Below are 15374 nucleotides of genomic sequence, written 5' to 3' on the forward strand. Positions count from 1 at the left end.
GTAAGATGACTACAGTGCCCCCTCTAGTGGCAACATACCTGGGCGAGCGAGTTACTTTCCGTGAAAACCGCAGCAAATTGGTGGTCAAACTCTAATCTCAGCTTCAGCAATAAATCTTTCTTCGAGAAACTTTGTAGCAATACAGCAGGTACTTCAACTGAAGTAGCATTAGACTGACTCTGCAGCCAAGATGAATTATTACACTAAAGCCTCAGGAACGTGGTCTATGTTACGAGAAACAAGTTTTTACACCAGTGATGCTGCCAAGTGCAAGCCACTGCAGCACATAGAAAAGAACATGAAATGAGGTCTCAGATCAGAAATGTGGATTTGAATTTAAATTCGATCTCAGCACCAGAGAAACCATTTACAAGAAATGAGTGTTCTGGAAGAAGGTGAAAATCCGGTAGGACACGAGATACTTCAGAGCACTTAAAAAGGATCTCAGGAAACCAGATTGTAACTATTTCTGTACTGGGAAATGTTTGGATCAAGTGTACAGTTCAGGCCAGTAGTAAGAGAGGGCTGAGGACAGCAAGATCATAGCCAAAGCCATCTTTCCCTATCAATTTAGTAAAGGAAGTTTATCAATTTGTTTTGCCAATGTGGAAATTTTGGGTTGGCTTGTGCCCACGTAGTGTTTGGCCATCAAACGAGACTTTCTCATTGCAGTGAAACCTGATACACTTGAGAGATAAATGAAGAAATGTTTAAGGAAGGATAATAAGAGATCCACAACATGCAGTGTTCAGTTGTGACCACATGACCTCACTTGACAGATAGGCAGCTGTTTGCCAGGAGGTGTAACAACTCATCCATGCAACTGTTACCTCGGTAATGAACTGCTGCAACAGGACTTACTGGGAAAGTTCAGAAGTCCAAAGCAGAGCAGACCAGCTCACCGAGACCCTGTGATTCAGAAAGCATAAGCATCAACTTCCCTGCAGCTTCTAGTCGCTACCCAGGGAGCAATAAGTCCTTACTACCAGCGACCACAACGGGTCAAGGTCCTTGGCAACATTTCAGTTTGTTTTGCTGCAAAACACTCGGCACTGTCACTCACCTTTGGGCAAAAACAGACAAAAAAGCCAAGCAGGTTGCTGAAGTGAAGGCAAAGCACCCCGAGAGCAATAGCTTCTGCAGTTACACTCTGCAGCCTCCCAGTCGCAGACTCCACAACAATTAAAGGTCTCCGACAGTTTGACAAGACTTGCTGTGATATGCAGTGTTTCTGCCCTCATCTGTCCCTCTCCCTCCCTGAATATCTACAGAAACAGGCTGGGATGGTAACACTCGGTCAATTTTAACTTCTGTAAGTGTTTGATGAGAATCAGCTTCCGTAAGTCTTTGATGAGCCTTAGCTGGGATGAACAAGGCAGGTTAGATCCCCGAGATGCTGCAGGAGACTTTCTGAACACTGACAAATACATCCTTATGCCAGCTATTCTCTTCTCAGGTTTTCAGGATTTTTCTGCTGGATTCCAAGGGGAAAAAGGAATTTTTGTAACATTACACTTGAAACTTCAGTATTGCAGACGGCAAATTTGGTTCAGGGAAAAACACAGAACATACAGGCTGGCAAGTGTCCTCGCTGTAGCCTACTCAAACACTGGTGATTGCAAAGCCATTGCCACTGCCGTGTCCTTGCTGGTGCTGCATGTCTCGGTGTGCATCACTGCAACTTCTGGTATTCCCAAGCATACCTGCTTCTGCTGTAGCAAATGAGATCTGGATTTCCAATAGCAACACACAGGTGCCTACATGATGAACTGTAAGAGCATGGTAGCTTATAAGTCAGCTTATAAGTCCTATTAGGGATTTTAAACATCACAGGATAGTGGTTTGATGGCTATGGGTACTGAGGGTGACAGCAGAAGATTCAGAGTTATTGCTGGCAACAAAAGTGATTAGACTTCCTATGCCCACAGCTATATAGTATATAGCATATATATAAAAAAATCTTCTGGCACAGAAGTCAAAACTAAGGACAGACAGCTTTCAGTACAAGATCTTGGGTTATATCATTCACAACAAATAATTGTTTTCCTACGAAACAATTCTGATCAGATTTTGTGGGTAACAAACCACACTAGTTAAGGAGGGAGCCATTTGCTCTCTGTCACAAAGAACAGTCAACATGTGCCACTTCATTGGTACTCCCTGCCTGAACAGAGAGTATGCAAGCCCTATATATGAGTCCCCCTGCTCTGAAGAAGATACCACATAGTTTCATCAGAATATCTTTGCTATGTCATCAATTTTAATTCCAACCTGTACTTCAATATGCACGTAACTATTTTCAAATACAATGGAAACTTGAAGTCAACAGCATCAGTCACCAGCATTGCAGCTTTCAGTAAATCCTTCACAACTTCAGAAAAATCTCTATAAACATTGTGTAAAGTAGATACAGAATGTACAGAGGACAGTTTTCTATACAAAAGTGCATTTTAGCAATACAATTAGCAGAGAACCTGGGAAAAAAAAAACCCTCATTTTAAGCAGTACCATATACTCTAATCTATACCCCCATTTCTCCCCCCAAAAAGGGGGAAAAAAAAAAAAAAAAAAAAAAATCACAAAACCCCACTTCCCCCTTGCTTTGGTTATGAACTATATTCAAGGCTTCAACATTACAATTTATTTTTTTTATATTGAAGAATTTACTTGTAATTTGGAAGTGTTTTAAAGTTAGCCAGATGAGAGAGAATGCAAGTATGATTAGTCAGAGTTAATAGTCAAAACAGACAAGCTTTGAATATTACCAGGATTTGCCCTTGTTAGATTAATAATCTATCTTTGCAATCCTTGAATGGAAAATTGCATGTTGACTTGTCTTTTCTATGCCCAAGAACTGCAAGATCAGTAAGCTAAAGAACATTAAACCAATAAATCTAACAACATTTGCCATGAAAATCTGGCTTATAAGAATGAACTTCAAGAGCCCCCAAAACAGTCAGGTTTATTAATATTTATAGACCAATGCATCAACTAATTTCAAAGCTGAAAGAGTGTTAGGAGAAAAGAAATGGCTTCAGGCCATTCAGTGTAGATGAACAGTAAATATTGCCATTTTTATCTGTTTCTATATTGTATATGCACTCTGATGTAAATGCATATGAATAAGTTCAAGCAGGTTGGTTTGTTTGTTTTTTCCCCAGAGAATGATCTTCACAGGTTTCAAACCACAATATGAGAACTAAAAGTTAAGCCCAGGAAAGTCTTGCAAAGACTTTTCTTGCTCTTCTTAGTAAGCACCCCATACTGAGCATATTATAACCGTCTTTTAATCAGTTTCCCAGATAAAGAAAAATAGATATTATCTTAACAGAGACAAAGGATGACATTAGATACACACACAAAAATTAGACACGTTTGTCAGGCAGCTAGATTTCTTCCTCATATTTAAAATCATATTAGAAAAGAATGTTCTCTATTGTTTACAGTCCTATTGCAACCAGACTTTCAGTGCTCCTTCTAAGCCTTTTTAGAGAAAAAGTTACCATGGAAGCAAACCGTTAACGTTACAGAGTGTAAATTGATTACATTCATATTACAGTGGGTACAAAGCACCTAGATATACAGCTTCAGTCCCATGGAGCCATACAACTACGAGCTTTTTCCTGTTTGTCCCTATTTTGCTTTTAAGCTTGACATTTTTTATCTATGAATAAAAAGCAGATATTTGATTCTTTTTTGAAAAAGTACTAATAGAAGTCTGTTACTCTGCTTTATCTATCTGAACCCAATAATCTGTAGGTAACTTCCTGTAAAACAAAGCGGTAGCCACAATGGCCAACCCTCCAATCAGCAAGACCAGGTTTAACTAAAATTCCAACTGTTTGACTAATGCCACGGGTACCCAATACAAATTCATAGAATCATTTAGGTTGGGAAAGACCTTTAAGATCATTGAGTCCAACTGTAAACCTAACACTGCCAAGTTCACCACTAAACCATGTCCCTAAGCACCACATCTACACGTGTTTTAAATACCTCCAGGGATGGTGACTCAACCACTTCCCTGGGTAAGCATATAGCATATTGCAGGGAAAGACAAGAATCTGACAAAAACACCTCCCCCCTCCATGAAATGAGTGTGTCACTGGAACTAAGAAGGATGAGAAAAGGGAAAAAAACCCAAACACGTAGAAGTATGTGAGAACTCTTCAATCCCACAGCTACTTCAGGCCTGATTCTCTGCAACGCCAAGTACTTGGCAAAGACAGCACTCAGGTAAGGAAGATGTTATTCTGCATTCTTATCAGAACATTCAGAGTTTTGTATTCTCCGGTTATAAGCATGCTGGGACTACGAGATGAGAGAGCTAGAAATTATGACCATGGAACCCCTGAAAATCCACTCTCTTCTATCGTTTTAACTGTCACACAAGTGACTGAAGTACCCAGCTGGAGCCGACATACCACAATCAGCTACTGTGGCACCCAGGACCTTTTCATCCAATGGAACAGATGAGGAACTGGACCCATCTAATCACTTGGATTAATTTATACTTACATGCTCACACTAAGATCAAGATGGAAATACTATCCTCCCTCATTTCACGATCTCTGGAAGCTAGTAGACAGGTGACCAAAAAGAACTGTACCTCATCAAAACAAGGGGGTCATCTCTCAACAAAGCCTGAGCGATTTTAAACTCTGAAGAGCTGCTGAAACAGAATAAAGTGACACACTTTCATGCTCCACCACGCTGAGATATTGCACCTTTCTTACAATTCATTTCAGAGTCTCAATTCTCTACAGTATTAAGTGTGCATTTTTCTTCAGAAAAAAAAGTCATATTTCAAAGTCACTGCAGAAAATAAAAAGTTGTACTGAACTGTGACAGTGTACACACAGTGAAATGTTTCGTGATGAATTCATCCATTACAGCCATGGTAAGTTTCAAGAGTTCAACAACTGCACCCTGAAATTCGCTGAATTGACAGCAATTCAATTTTTTCTTCCATTCAAGATATTTAAAAGAAGTTCCAGATTTAAGTCACTAAATTCTCAGTAACGTGTATACTGTTAAGAAGTTTTTGGTATTGTTTCTACAGGAGGAAGGGAGGCATCAACCAGCTATAGTGCAGTACAAGCAAACACTGACAGGTAACAGTCATTTGTGGTTAGTGGCCCAATAACTGGCCATATGGGCTAGCTAACACTCGAGTTTAAAATGACATTACATAGCTTTTAATCAGCCAACAGCCAAGTCTGGGTACCTGTTGTCTAGCAGCAGTAAGAGTGACTAAGTTCACACATACTAGTTTGACTACAGACCTCATTTTTTTCTTATCAAAGCCCTTTCAGAGGCCATTGTTCAGGCATTTTACTGGTCAGTTTATTTTGACGCTACAAGGAATGCAACTTCTGAAAGAAAAATACTTCAGCTGTCAGGGCTAACAAGTCTGTGCAGGACGTGCAAAACGAACGTGAGTAGTCCTATATAAAGCTGATCATGCAATTCTGCAGGATTAGGCTGTATCCTGCAATTACAGGCACCTGTGGCCACACTAAAACTGCCAAACTCCTTACTTCACAAGAGCAACGTGAACGTAATGAAGCATCAAGACAATGAAAAATTACTTCCTAATCTCAGAACTAGAAAATACTTGTATAATCTTTTAAGTTTCACATTGAAATTTAGAAGTATCACTTTTATCTCAGCTGTGGGGGGAAGGAGTTCTGTAACAAGTAGTTCCAAGATGAAGACAAAAGTCACCTTACAGATCGTCAGAATCAGGAAAAAGGTTAGAACTACTTTTACCTCCTTACCTGGAAGCCACCATTTTACCTCATTTTCTTAGCAAGAGAAATTTCAAAAGCAGATAGACAACAAAAGGGGAATTCTGAAACATGTAATGGTGTAACAACCCACACAGAAGACACATCCTCAGCTAAACATACAATTAAAACGCACAGCTGCATTAATTAAGTTCTCCTGCCAACAACATGAATCTATTTCGATATGCTTCTGGGGAAAAAAACCACCACAGTTGTGTGCCACTTGTTTGCACTTCTGTTTCCAATAGCATTTTTAACTATTCTAAGTAGTGTCCTAGACAACTTAATTGCAGATTAGTGTACTTTCAATGCATAAAGATGTTTTTATTTGAATCTTTTCATAGCAATACTAGGGATGTACTGGTCAACCATTAGTAGCAATCATACTATAAGATATTGAGCAGCAAAATAACTTTCTGAAGACTAAGCTTGCAAGTTGTTTTTTTGAATTCTAATTGCTTCCTAAAGAACTAAATTATTAGGCATTATTTGTGTTACAGATTCCCTGCATTGGAAGTCCTGCTTCTTGTTTTCTGTGTAGTTTCAGTTAAATCGCAACTTCTAGAAAAGGATTTATCACAGTACTTTTTGTATGATGCAAGAGCAAGACTGAAGAAACCTCTATAGAACTAAATATTTTTTCCTCATGCTAAACAATCTTCCTAATAATTGCAAAGGAAGACAGAACAAGCCAAGTGTAATATTAACTCTAAGTTGGAAAAAAACAAAAAAGCTGAAGCATAGTAATGCATGCTTAGTGTCATCCAAAAGCACCCCTAGACTTAGGTCTTGCAAGTAAGTTAGCATGTTAGCCGAGTTCAAATGTCCTTAAAATTGTATCTATTCAGCAGCTTTTCAGAAGACAGTTAAGTTTCTGAAGTCTTTGTTGCAAAATTAGTCTCAAAAAGCTGAAGTTACTCAATACTTAGACCTTCTTACCAAAATTACACTTTAGAAAAGATCTGGTTTATATTGTTAACACTAATCAAAATTTGGTCAAAAAATATATGTAAACAATAAGGATAATACATTTAAGGCTTAGAAAGAACACTGATGAATTCATCCCTGTCACATTAAAACATCCACATCTCCTTCATGGTCCTCCTCAGTCACTTTTAAAGAGAGCACTTCTTCATTAAGAAATAATCCACTCAGTCTTTCCTTACGAGCTTGTCTTTGTTCTTTCAGCTGTCTCTTGCGTAAGGCCTTTTGCTGTAGTTTCCGTTGCTTGGAACGTTTCTGTCAAAATACAGAAGAGACAAAAAAATAAGATTTTTGTTCTGTAGACAAGAAACCGCCTTTAAAGCTGGCAAATACTAGTTAACCTCTAAAATAATGTCTGCTCTGAAAAATAATTAAAATGAATTCTCAGAGGTGGTGCAAACATTCATCCAAAATCGTATCTAATATTAAAATATCAAGACCATTTACCACGTCTGAGTTACGAGGCACAACATCACCCTGTGATGTTGCATACCTGAGTCTCTGACGGGAAGAATGTTTATTGCGGGGGAAATGTTACAGTCTTACAATAACAACCTGAGAGGCTGAAGAGCAAGAAGGAACTGCTCTTCTTCTCCACACTTGAAATTGAAATTACGGAGACAGGACAAGTGCCACAGCACTACTTTAATTGAAACATGCTTCAGTAGGTCACTCCTCACCAAGTAATCTCATGAGACATGTTGGAAGAATAAACTGAAGAAGATTCAAAAAGCCTGATGAAACTTCTAGTTGGGAAAAAAACCCACAACCAAGACAGTCTTTACTATCCAGAAATTATGCCTAGATTAGGTTGATCAATCTTGAATAAATTTTTTTTGGTAAAACGGTGTGTTCATTCAAAGAATTAAGTTAGGTGCGTAAGCACCCCCACTCACCTTATTCTAAACAAAAGTAATGAGAAGATCTACTACATACAAACATCAGGCCTTCACTTAGAAGCGATGGAAGAGCACAAGTTTAAATTCCTTATGGTCATGTCAGAGGAAGCAGTTAGCATTGGTTTAGCTAGATAACTTCAGCAGATCCTCAGTTACTAACCATGCTCCTTCAGTACAAATATCCCAGTTAAGATCACATAAGCAACCTTAACAAGTTAGACAGCTTAATACACATGTACATAATTAGAAACTTTACTTTTGAATCCCGGATTCTTTCTGCAGCACTTGTGGACAAATTACTATCACTGTGCGCTCGACTCATGTTGGCACTCGAGTTTGAAGCGGAGTTAGCAACACTAGAACCACTGCTGCTTGCTGAGCTGACCATGCTGGCACTGCTGCTGCTGGCACTGGCACCACTCACACCACTGGTACTCGCACAACTGTAGCTACTCCTCTTCCAGCTTTCCCTTGCAGACCGTTGGCGAGGTCCATGTTCCTTGATATAGTTTCTCACCTTTAGAACAGAGACAGAAGAATTACTAAAGCCTGACAAATACTGTACCGAGATACTCCTTTTCATGGAAAAAACACAATTTGCTGATTAATAACGATCAAGTTATTGGATCAGTTCAGTTAGTCTTTTAAAACATTTTGCTGTGACTGCTTAAATCCCAAGCCATCTGGCAGCCATCAAGAGAACTTAACCAAGAACGAAGATAATATTAACTTCATTATGGAAGGACGAAAACTAAGTAACAAGGTTTGGGTTTTTTTTCCCCTCTCCTGCCCCGCAAGTTTTCTACTACATAAAAATAAGTTATTATTATAACACCAAACAGGAATATCAGTCAAGTTCAACTGAACTAAGTTGTTTACCTAATGTATCAAACCCCTTTATTTTGCTAGGTATACTCAAACAAAAGTGGGTGTAAGGAAAGCAGTACTTTTCTACTTTAAAATGATACTTATAAAATGTTTGAAATATGAAATAGGCCAAGCCCATAAGAGCAGTGAATGTTTTCCATTTTCAATCTTTACCCTCATCATAATCACAGATACAGAGCACCACTGAGGAGTCCAGCTTGTTTGGATACTGCATCTTTTCCCCAACAACACATCACAATAGTACAAAGACTAAGACGACAGTAGCATATATCTACCATACCAACCAGGTACCCTTCTTTGTTATAATTTGTATTATGTAACATCTTTAAAACGCATTTTTCTGTATCCCTTTTTACGTGAAATTTATGGTCTTCCCCAACAAATTCCAATCCTTTGGAGTTTTAAATGCTAGTTTATATTCAGTGACCAAATGAAGATCCTCAACCAGTTGATGGTCATGAAGTAGAATACACTTTGGCATAAGCAGCACTGGGCCCACAGCATAACTCATTACACACACGCCAGCTTAGACTTAACACGTCTTGAGTATATACAACCACAGCCTTTCGTATACAGGTTTAATACATACAATATGCTTTTGAACTCTATTTTCCCTCAATGACAATATTGTGCTCTAGTGTATCTCCCTATATGTAATGATTATGTATAAAAATTGATCACAACCCTGTACGAGGTTTTGCAAGACGTATCAGATGCTGAAACCCCAAAGTCAAATGTACAAACCTTAACTCACCTGTTTCAGTTTTTCGTCTGTGAGACAGTTCAATTCAATAATGAATTCACTATCTGTAGGTGATATCTGAGCAGTAGGATCAATAATTTTAATAATATCAAGTTGCTCTCGAAGGCCCATCTCTGTACTGACTTTGCGACTCAAATATTCAATATATTCAACCTAGGACCCAAAGAAAGGCAGGTCATTTTAAAGTATTATTGATTCTAAATGAGTGACAGAAAAAAGGAAGGACCAACAGAATAAAATGTGCTCAAATATCACATTTCCTACGATTCTAGCCTTATTGAGTATCGTCAAAACCTCAGAGTGAAAACTTGAGTACACGTTAAACTGCCTACTACAGATACAAAAGACAAGAAGACTTAGTTTCAAGAATCAAGTAGTACTGCATAGGTCTACATTTACACCTACAGCAATCAGTATGCCTTTTAAGATTTGGCAGTAATTGAAAGTTCTTCTGTATATTACAGTTCTCACGTAAGAAAAAAGTCAATTTCACCTGTTCATCATTTGTCATTGCACTCCATGGAAGTTCATCAAGATTCCTATGCTTGTTTTTCTTTTTCGGAAGCAGACAAGGAGAGCTTGGAATACTAGGTATAACATCAGAAAGTACATCACTCCCACTTGTAATGTCGCTGCCAGGCAACTTGTAATATGCAAGAGAAAGAACAAAGCCTTAGAATACAGTAGGCAGATTTAAAATCATTCTAACACTATTAACAATTTAAAACATACTGTCAAATTAGCAAAGCATCGCTTATCTACGTACTCTAACAACTTCTTAATAATTACTCATAACCCTGCAGTATACCTTTGAATCTTCCAAACAGCAAGTGCAGCAAACTCAATTCACACTATTCTCTACTTATCAATCCTCTTTTTAAAAATTTGCAATTTAAGAAAACAGCAGAATGATGTGGCATTTCAACAATTTCCCTTCTCCGTCAGTTTAAATTGTCCATTACAATCCAAACCTAAATCTAAACCTCCCATTTTAAAGCATAAGTCTAGTTTAAAGAAGATCATTTCAAAGTAGCTTTGTAATTTATACCACACCCCATAATTACACAAGATAATTCAATTAAAATCACTGTCATTTTCCTGGAAGCAACTGCAGAACTTTAGCTAGCTTCATTTATACAACTGACATGTAATTTCTGAATGCACTTCTAGTTAAAGTGTGACAGTTGGATTACTCATGCTCAGGTTCTGCCAGATAACACCATAAAGAGCTACAAAAAAGTCTTTCCAAAATTCTACAAGTCCAATCAAGTATGTCTCTTAAGAAATGTTTGTTTTAAAAAACAAAGAATAATTAGAAAAAGCTAGTTACTAATCGAACATGTTGCCAGCTAACTAAGACATGGGAAATTGCTTCTTCTCAAAACAATCGCCGAGTTTATCAGGCAATTAAAATTTCACAACTCAATGAAGCTCTGAATCTTTGGGATCCGATCCGAGGTGTTCCTACAGGCTGCATTATACAAGTGCACTTGTAACTTCTGTGATACAATACACATAGAGACCAGCAGTCGGACTGAAACAGTAAGAAATGCAGAGCTAATCTCAGTCATGTTATCTTAAGTTCATTTGCATCTTCTGGAACAGGACTTGTGCTTTCTTGAAATCAGTGTTTTCAGTCCTTATACTGCACTTAGAAGACTCTGTACATGCTTTGACTAAGCTTTATGACAAAATTTAGAAGTATTCCTCAGTATATTCTGAAGCTTCATGTTTTCTATTTCAAAGTTCTGTATACGTTCACAGTTGATTTAAGTCTATAATATAAAAAGTCAATTTAAGTCTATGATATATAAAAAGATTTGCATTTCACAACTGAAAAACTGCTGAACAAAGACGACTACCACAAACTAGAGATACCTAGACCAGGACTGCATCCAATACAGACTAGGAAAAAGGATGATGTGATTCACCTTCACGCTTTTCCCATCCTGGTGAGACAAAAGTGAGCTCTGTACTCTTAGTGGCACAGAAAAAGAGATGGAAATAAGCTATGGCAAGAGCTTCTACACTTTACCTAGGTGCCAGCTCCATTCCAAAGGAAGATTTAATATGACCAAATCACTGGCAGCAGAAATCTATAACCAGATTTCACTAGCAGGGCAGATCCTCAGTACAAAGGATCTACGCTCATGGCTACAAGACACATGTTGGTCACTAAAACCAAACTACCATAATATGTAAGCATCCCTCTTTGAAGAGTTGACCTTCAGTCTCTCCTCCAGATTAAGAACGCTGGAATAAAATGGAACAAAACATGTTCTTTATCACTGAAGATTCAGATATCTGCTCTTACGTTCAGTAGTTACCAAGAAACAAATGCTGAGGACTTTTCAATTAAAGCTAAACCCAGCACTTAACAGTCTATACAAAATTTTACATTTACAGTGGAACTAGTTTACCTGCCATTCAAACTCACTGTCTGACCAATCCCAGTATGTGCTGATAGAAGAAGAGACATCACTGCAGACACTACCCTCGGGGAACAAATCAAAAGAGGTGAACTCCTGGTCATCCAACAGAGAGTAACAGTCATCTTGATCACCAACTGAAACTGATGAGAAGAGCTCCTCACTGCACTCCGAGCTGGCTACGCTGGTTCCACAAGACGTCAAGTTCCACCTGCAAAACAGGACAAAACAAATAGAAAGCAGCAAACATATTGGCATCGTGTGTCCTGAAAATTTCTTTTAAGCCTCATAAAACTATCTCCACTTTGCTTGTCAGTAACATTATACAGTGATTTTATTGAAATTACAATTATGTAAATTGAAGTATTCTATTTTAAAATATTTTTAAAGGTCCATAAACAACACCAAAGGGAATTCAACATTAAAAATAGCAAGGCAAAAATCCATATACAGTTAGTATAATTACACCTTTATTTTAATATATTAACAGTTTCCACCCCAAAGCCAGGATTCCTGTAGTGTGTAAATTGTCTTTTTCTTTCTTTGGTCGGTTGGTTGTTTTTCTTTAAATACACTGAACTAAAAATATAATTTCCCACAAGTTCGGATATTTAAACTTCCATGTAAATTGACATAAGCAAACCTGAGAAGTAAATCAATTGGACTTCAGGACAAATAGGAGCCAAAAAGAAATTCTAGGTTGATAATCCCACACAAAACTAAGGCTTAATAAGGAAACACATTATGGATCTACCCAAGGCTCCATTATTCACTATTTTCAACTCTGAATGCCAAAAATATTGGACCTGCTGTTGGAATGAGACAGTGCAAGATGGGAAAATGACCTGTGTGAAAATGCTACCATGCCAAAACTAAACACTTTTTTCCCCTCATAATTTCATTTAAAAAGCTAGTTAATGCTGTTGCTAAAGGAAAGTAATTGAGGGCTCAAACTTCACAGAACAGGTTTTTTACTCTAATGAGCGTAAGTCAGAATTTAACAAGCTCATGAAATCAGTCTCCATTTCTGGATTTATTTTACATATTGGTGAAAAGTAGGTCGAGACAACTATGAGTCAGCACAGCACTGCAATATGGCCAAAACAATTTGAAAAGGGCTTCTAAAATTCACCACACAAATCCATGCAATCGACTCCTGTTCCATCAGCCTACCCGCTTCAGGCTGGCTAACTAGAAAAACATTCCTCTATCCAACCACAAAAGCTGAGCAATGCCATCACCCAGAAAGGCTGGTCCTCACCATCGTTATTTAAGCTGCACACCAGGCTGGCTAAATATGTTTGTGATGGACTCACTCCCACATCTATTTGGCCAGCAGTGAATTTATCCAATGTTAAAGACTTTTCAAAAACTTTTGTTTTAGCAGATTCAGGAGGTCTTGCCCTCCCTCCCTCCGTTTCTGCATCCCTTATACACGTGCAATGTTATACTGGTACAGACTTTGGGGGCAGGGCAATCAATCGGTATAGAGTAGGACACGAGCATAGTGACACAGCATGCTTTTGAACATTAGTACAGTTTCAGCATTCATGAAATAGGGATGAAAGAAAAGATAGAGTGGACAAAGTTTCCAGACCCATCAGAACACAGGATGAGGTACAGAGGCTCTACCACCAACCAACTACGCACAGATACTCCAGGTATGCAGTATCATTGCAGGTACTGGCAGTCAGCCCTCGCCTTCTCATACCTAGGGGGGCCTGCTGTACTTGCTGGGGTGAACTGGATTAACAAGAAGTGGGAACTACATTAAAATTACTCATAACTTTAAAAATTAGAAAGCCTTATGCAAACACCACAGATTGAGCCGTGCATCTGTAATGGCTTAATCAGTGCAAGACAGGGCACGTCCTTGCCCAAAGAAGTGAAATACCCACTCAAAATGCCCAGGTTACAAACCTGGGTTTGTAAAATCAGCAAGCCTGAATAACACACTCAGAAGTGAAAGGCAATACAAAGAGAATCATACGATTTTGTGAATATCACACATTTATCTTACAGATATGCTATGAATACATCTTACCACTCATGTCACAATTGGGTCTTACAATATAAGAACTATATCATGAAAGTGTATCATATTTGATCAAGGCTCTTCATGCTGAATCATTTAAGAATCTATAATTAAGAGTTTGCCCTTGTGAATGACACTTTTAAAGTGTAGTTTCCGTGATTTCATACAAATTCAATTGAAAGATTACCTTATTATTCACTCTTCATTATGGGGTAGTAGAAACACTAACAACCAGTAAAAGTATCTTGCAACTCTGGAACCGGAACTAAAACTATCCCGCACATATGTTCAAGACTGAAGTCTCACAAACTGTTCTCAAAAAAAAAAAAGCTATTGCTATATTCAAGTTTAATACTATGCATAAATAATAGCAGAATTAGGTTCTTAGGTAAGCAGGACTCTGGTTTTGATTTTATAAGCACAACTGGAATTTCTTTGTAGAGCTGCATTTGCATTTTTAAAATAGACCTTTTCTACAAATTACAGACAGAATAATTTGCCCTTAATTACTAGCATAGGATGGAAATGTTTCTGCAGGAATTGGTGCAGTCACCAAGCCGCCTGACTCATTCTGAACCTCTACAGGTTTGCTTGGTGTCCACGCAAGGCCTGCTTCTAATTATTATAAACACACCAGTCTCTAGCTGCCCACCCGACAGCGCTCAAAACTGCGCTTTAAGAAATTTGGAAAGGAATAAACACATCTTAAAAAACGACCAAGCTCACACGAACAACTGTAATGTGATTAGCCAGACTAAGCTCATACACAGCCCTGCCAAAGGGAAGGGTATCCCAAGCAGGGGCGTGCGAGCGGGCTACCTGGAGCAGGGAAGCTGCTAGCTGCTAGCTGCTGGCCGGGCTACCCGGCAGGGGCGCGGGGGAAGGAAGCACGGCCCTCCTGCACGGGCAGCTCCGACCCCGCCGCTGCCTCAGGGGCAGCCCGACGGGTCCCCGGCGAGGGGCGGCAGCCGCCGCCGCGGCGCCTCCGGCCGCCTCAGCCCCGCGCCACCCGCCCGTCCGCCCCGGGCCCCCCCCCCTCCGCCCGGCATCACCGAGCCGCCGCGGCCCAGCCGCCTCGGTCCGCCGGGCGGGCAGCGGCCGGGGGGCCCGGCGGAGCCGCGAGCGGACCTGTTGGAGTGGAAGCGGTGCAGCGGGTCGGTGCGGTGGCAGGACGAGAGCTGGCAGCCGAAGTCGCTGACGTCCAGGCAGCCCTCCTCGCTCAGGCTCAAGCTGCCGCCCCGCGGCGGGTGCTGGTGCGAGAGCAGCGGGCACGGCTCCTCGGGGGCCAGGAACTTCTCGTACGGCTCCTCGGTCATGGCGGCGGGAGCGGGAACGGCTCCGGCGCAGCCCGGCGGCGGCGGGAAAGAGGCGAGCGCCTCACGCACGCAGCGGCCGAGCCGCCAGCGCCGCCATGAAGCGGCCGGTCCCGGGATGCGCCTCAGCCTCCCGGCCGGCGCGGCGCGCTCCTTCCGGCGCCGACCCTCCGCGCCGGGACGGCACAGCGCCCCCTGCCGCGGCGGAGGGCGGATGGCGGCCCACGCGTGCCCGCCCCCAGCACACGCCTCCGCCTTCCGCCCCGCGCGTGGG

At 40.3% G+C, this 15374-nt stretch overlaps 1 protein-coding gene across 1 annotated transcript; it reads right to left on the minus strand.

Moving 5' to 3' along the window:
- Window positions 1–5615: 5615 nt before the first annotated feature.
- On the minus strand, window positions 5616–15112 carry FAM199X (family with sequence similarity 199, X-linked). The gene is made up of 6 exons (XM_050901956.1): window positions 14916–15112; window positions 11744–11963; window positions 9817–9966; window positions 9315–9476; window positions 7929–8189; window positions 5616–7028 (listed from the first exon to the last, which is right to left on the minus strand). The coding sequence occupies exons 1-6, from the start codon at window positions 15101–15103 to the stop codon at window positions 6858–6860; spliced, it is 1152 nt and encodes a 383-aa protein (XP_050757913.1). The 5' UTR covers window positions 15104–15112; the 3' UTR covers window positions 5616–6857.
- Between the last annotated feature and the right edge of the window lie 262 nt (window positions 15113–15374).

The sequence above is a fragment of the Gymnogyps californianus genome, chromosome 9, assembly GCF_018139145.2.
Source record: "Gymnogyps californianus isolate 813 chromosome 9, ASM1813914v2, whole genome shotgun sequence".
NCBI classification, from domain to species: domain Eukaryota; kingdom Metazoa; phylum Chordata; class Aves; order Accipitriformes; family Cathartidae; genus Gymnogyps; species Gymnogyps californianus.

Coding starts and splice junctions, on each gene's coding strand:
- FAM199X (XM_050901956.1), bottom strand. CDS start 15,103: ATGACCGAGGAGCCGTACGAGAAGTTCCTGGCCCCCGAGGAGCCGTGC. Junction 9,967..11,743: donor ACAGTGAGTTTGAATGGCAG/GTAAACTAGTTC, acceptor GCATATTACAAG/TTGCCTGGCAGCGACATTAC. Junction 9,477..9,816: donor CAATGACAAATGATGAACAG/GTGAAATTGACT, acceptor TTTGGGTCCTAG/GTTGAATATATTGAATATTT.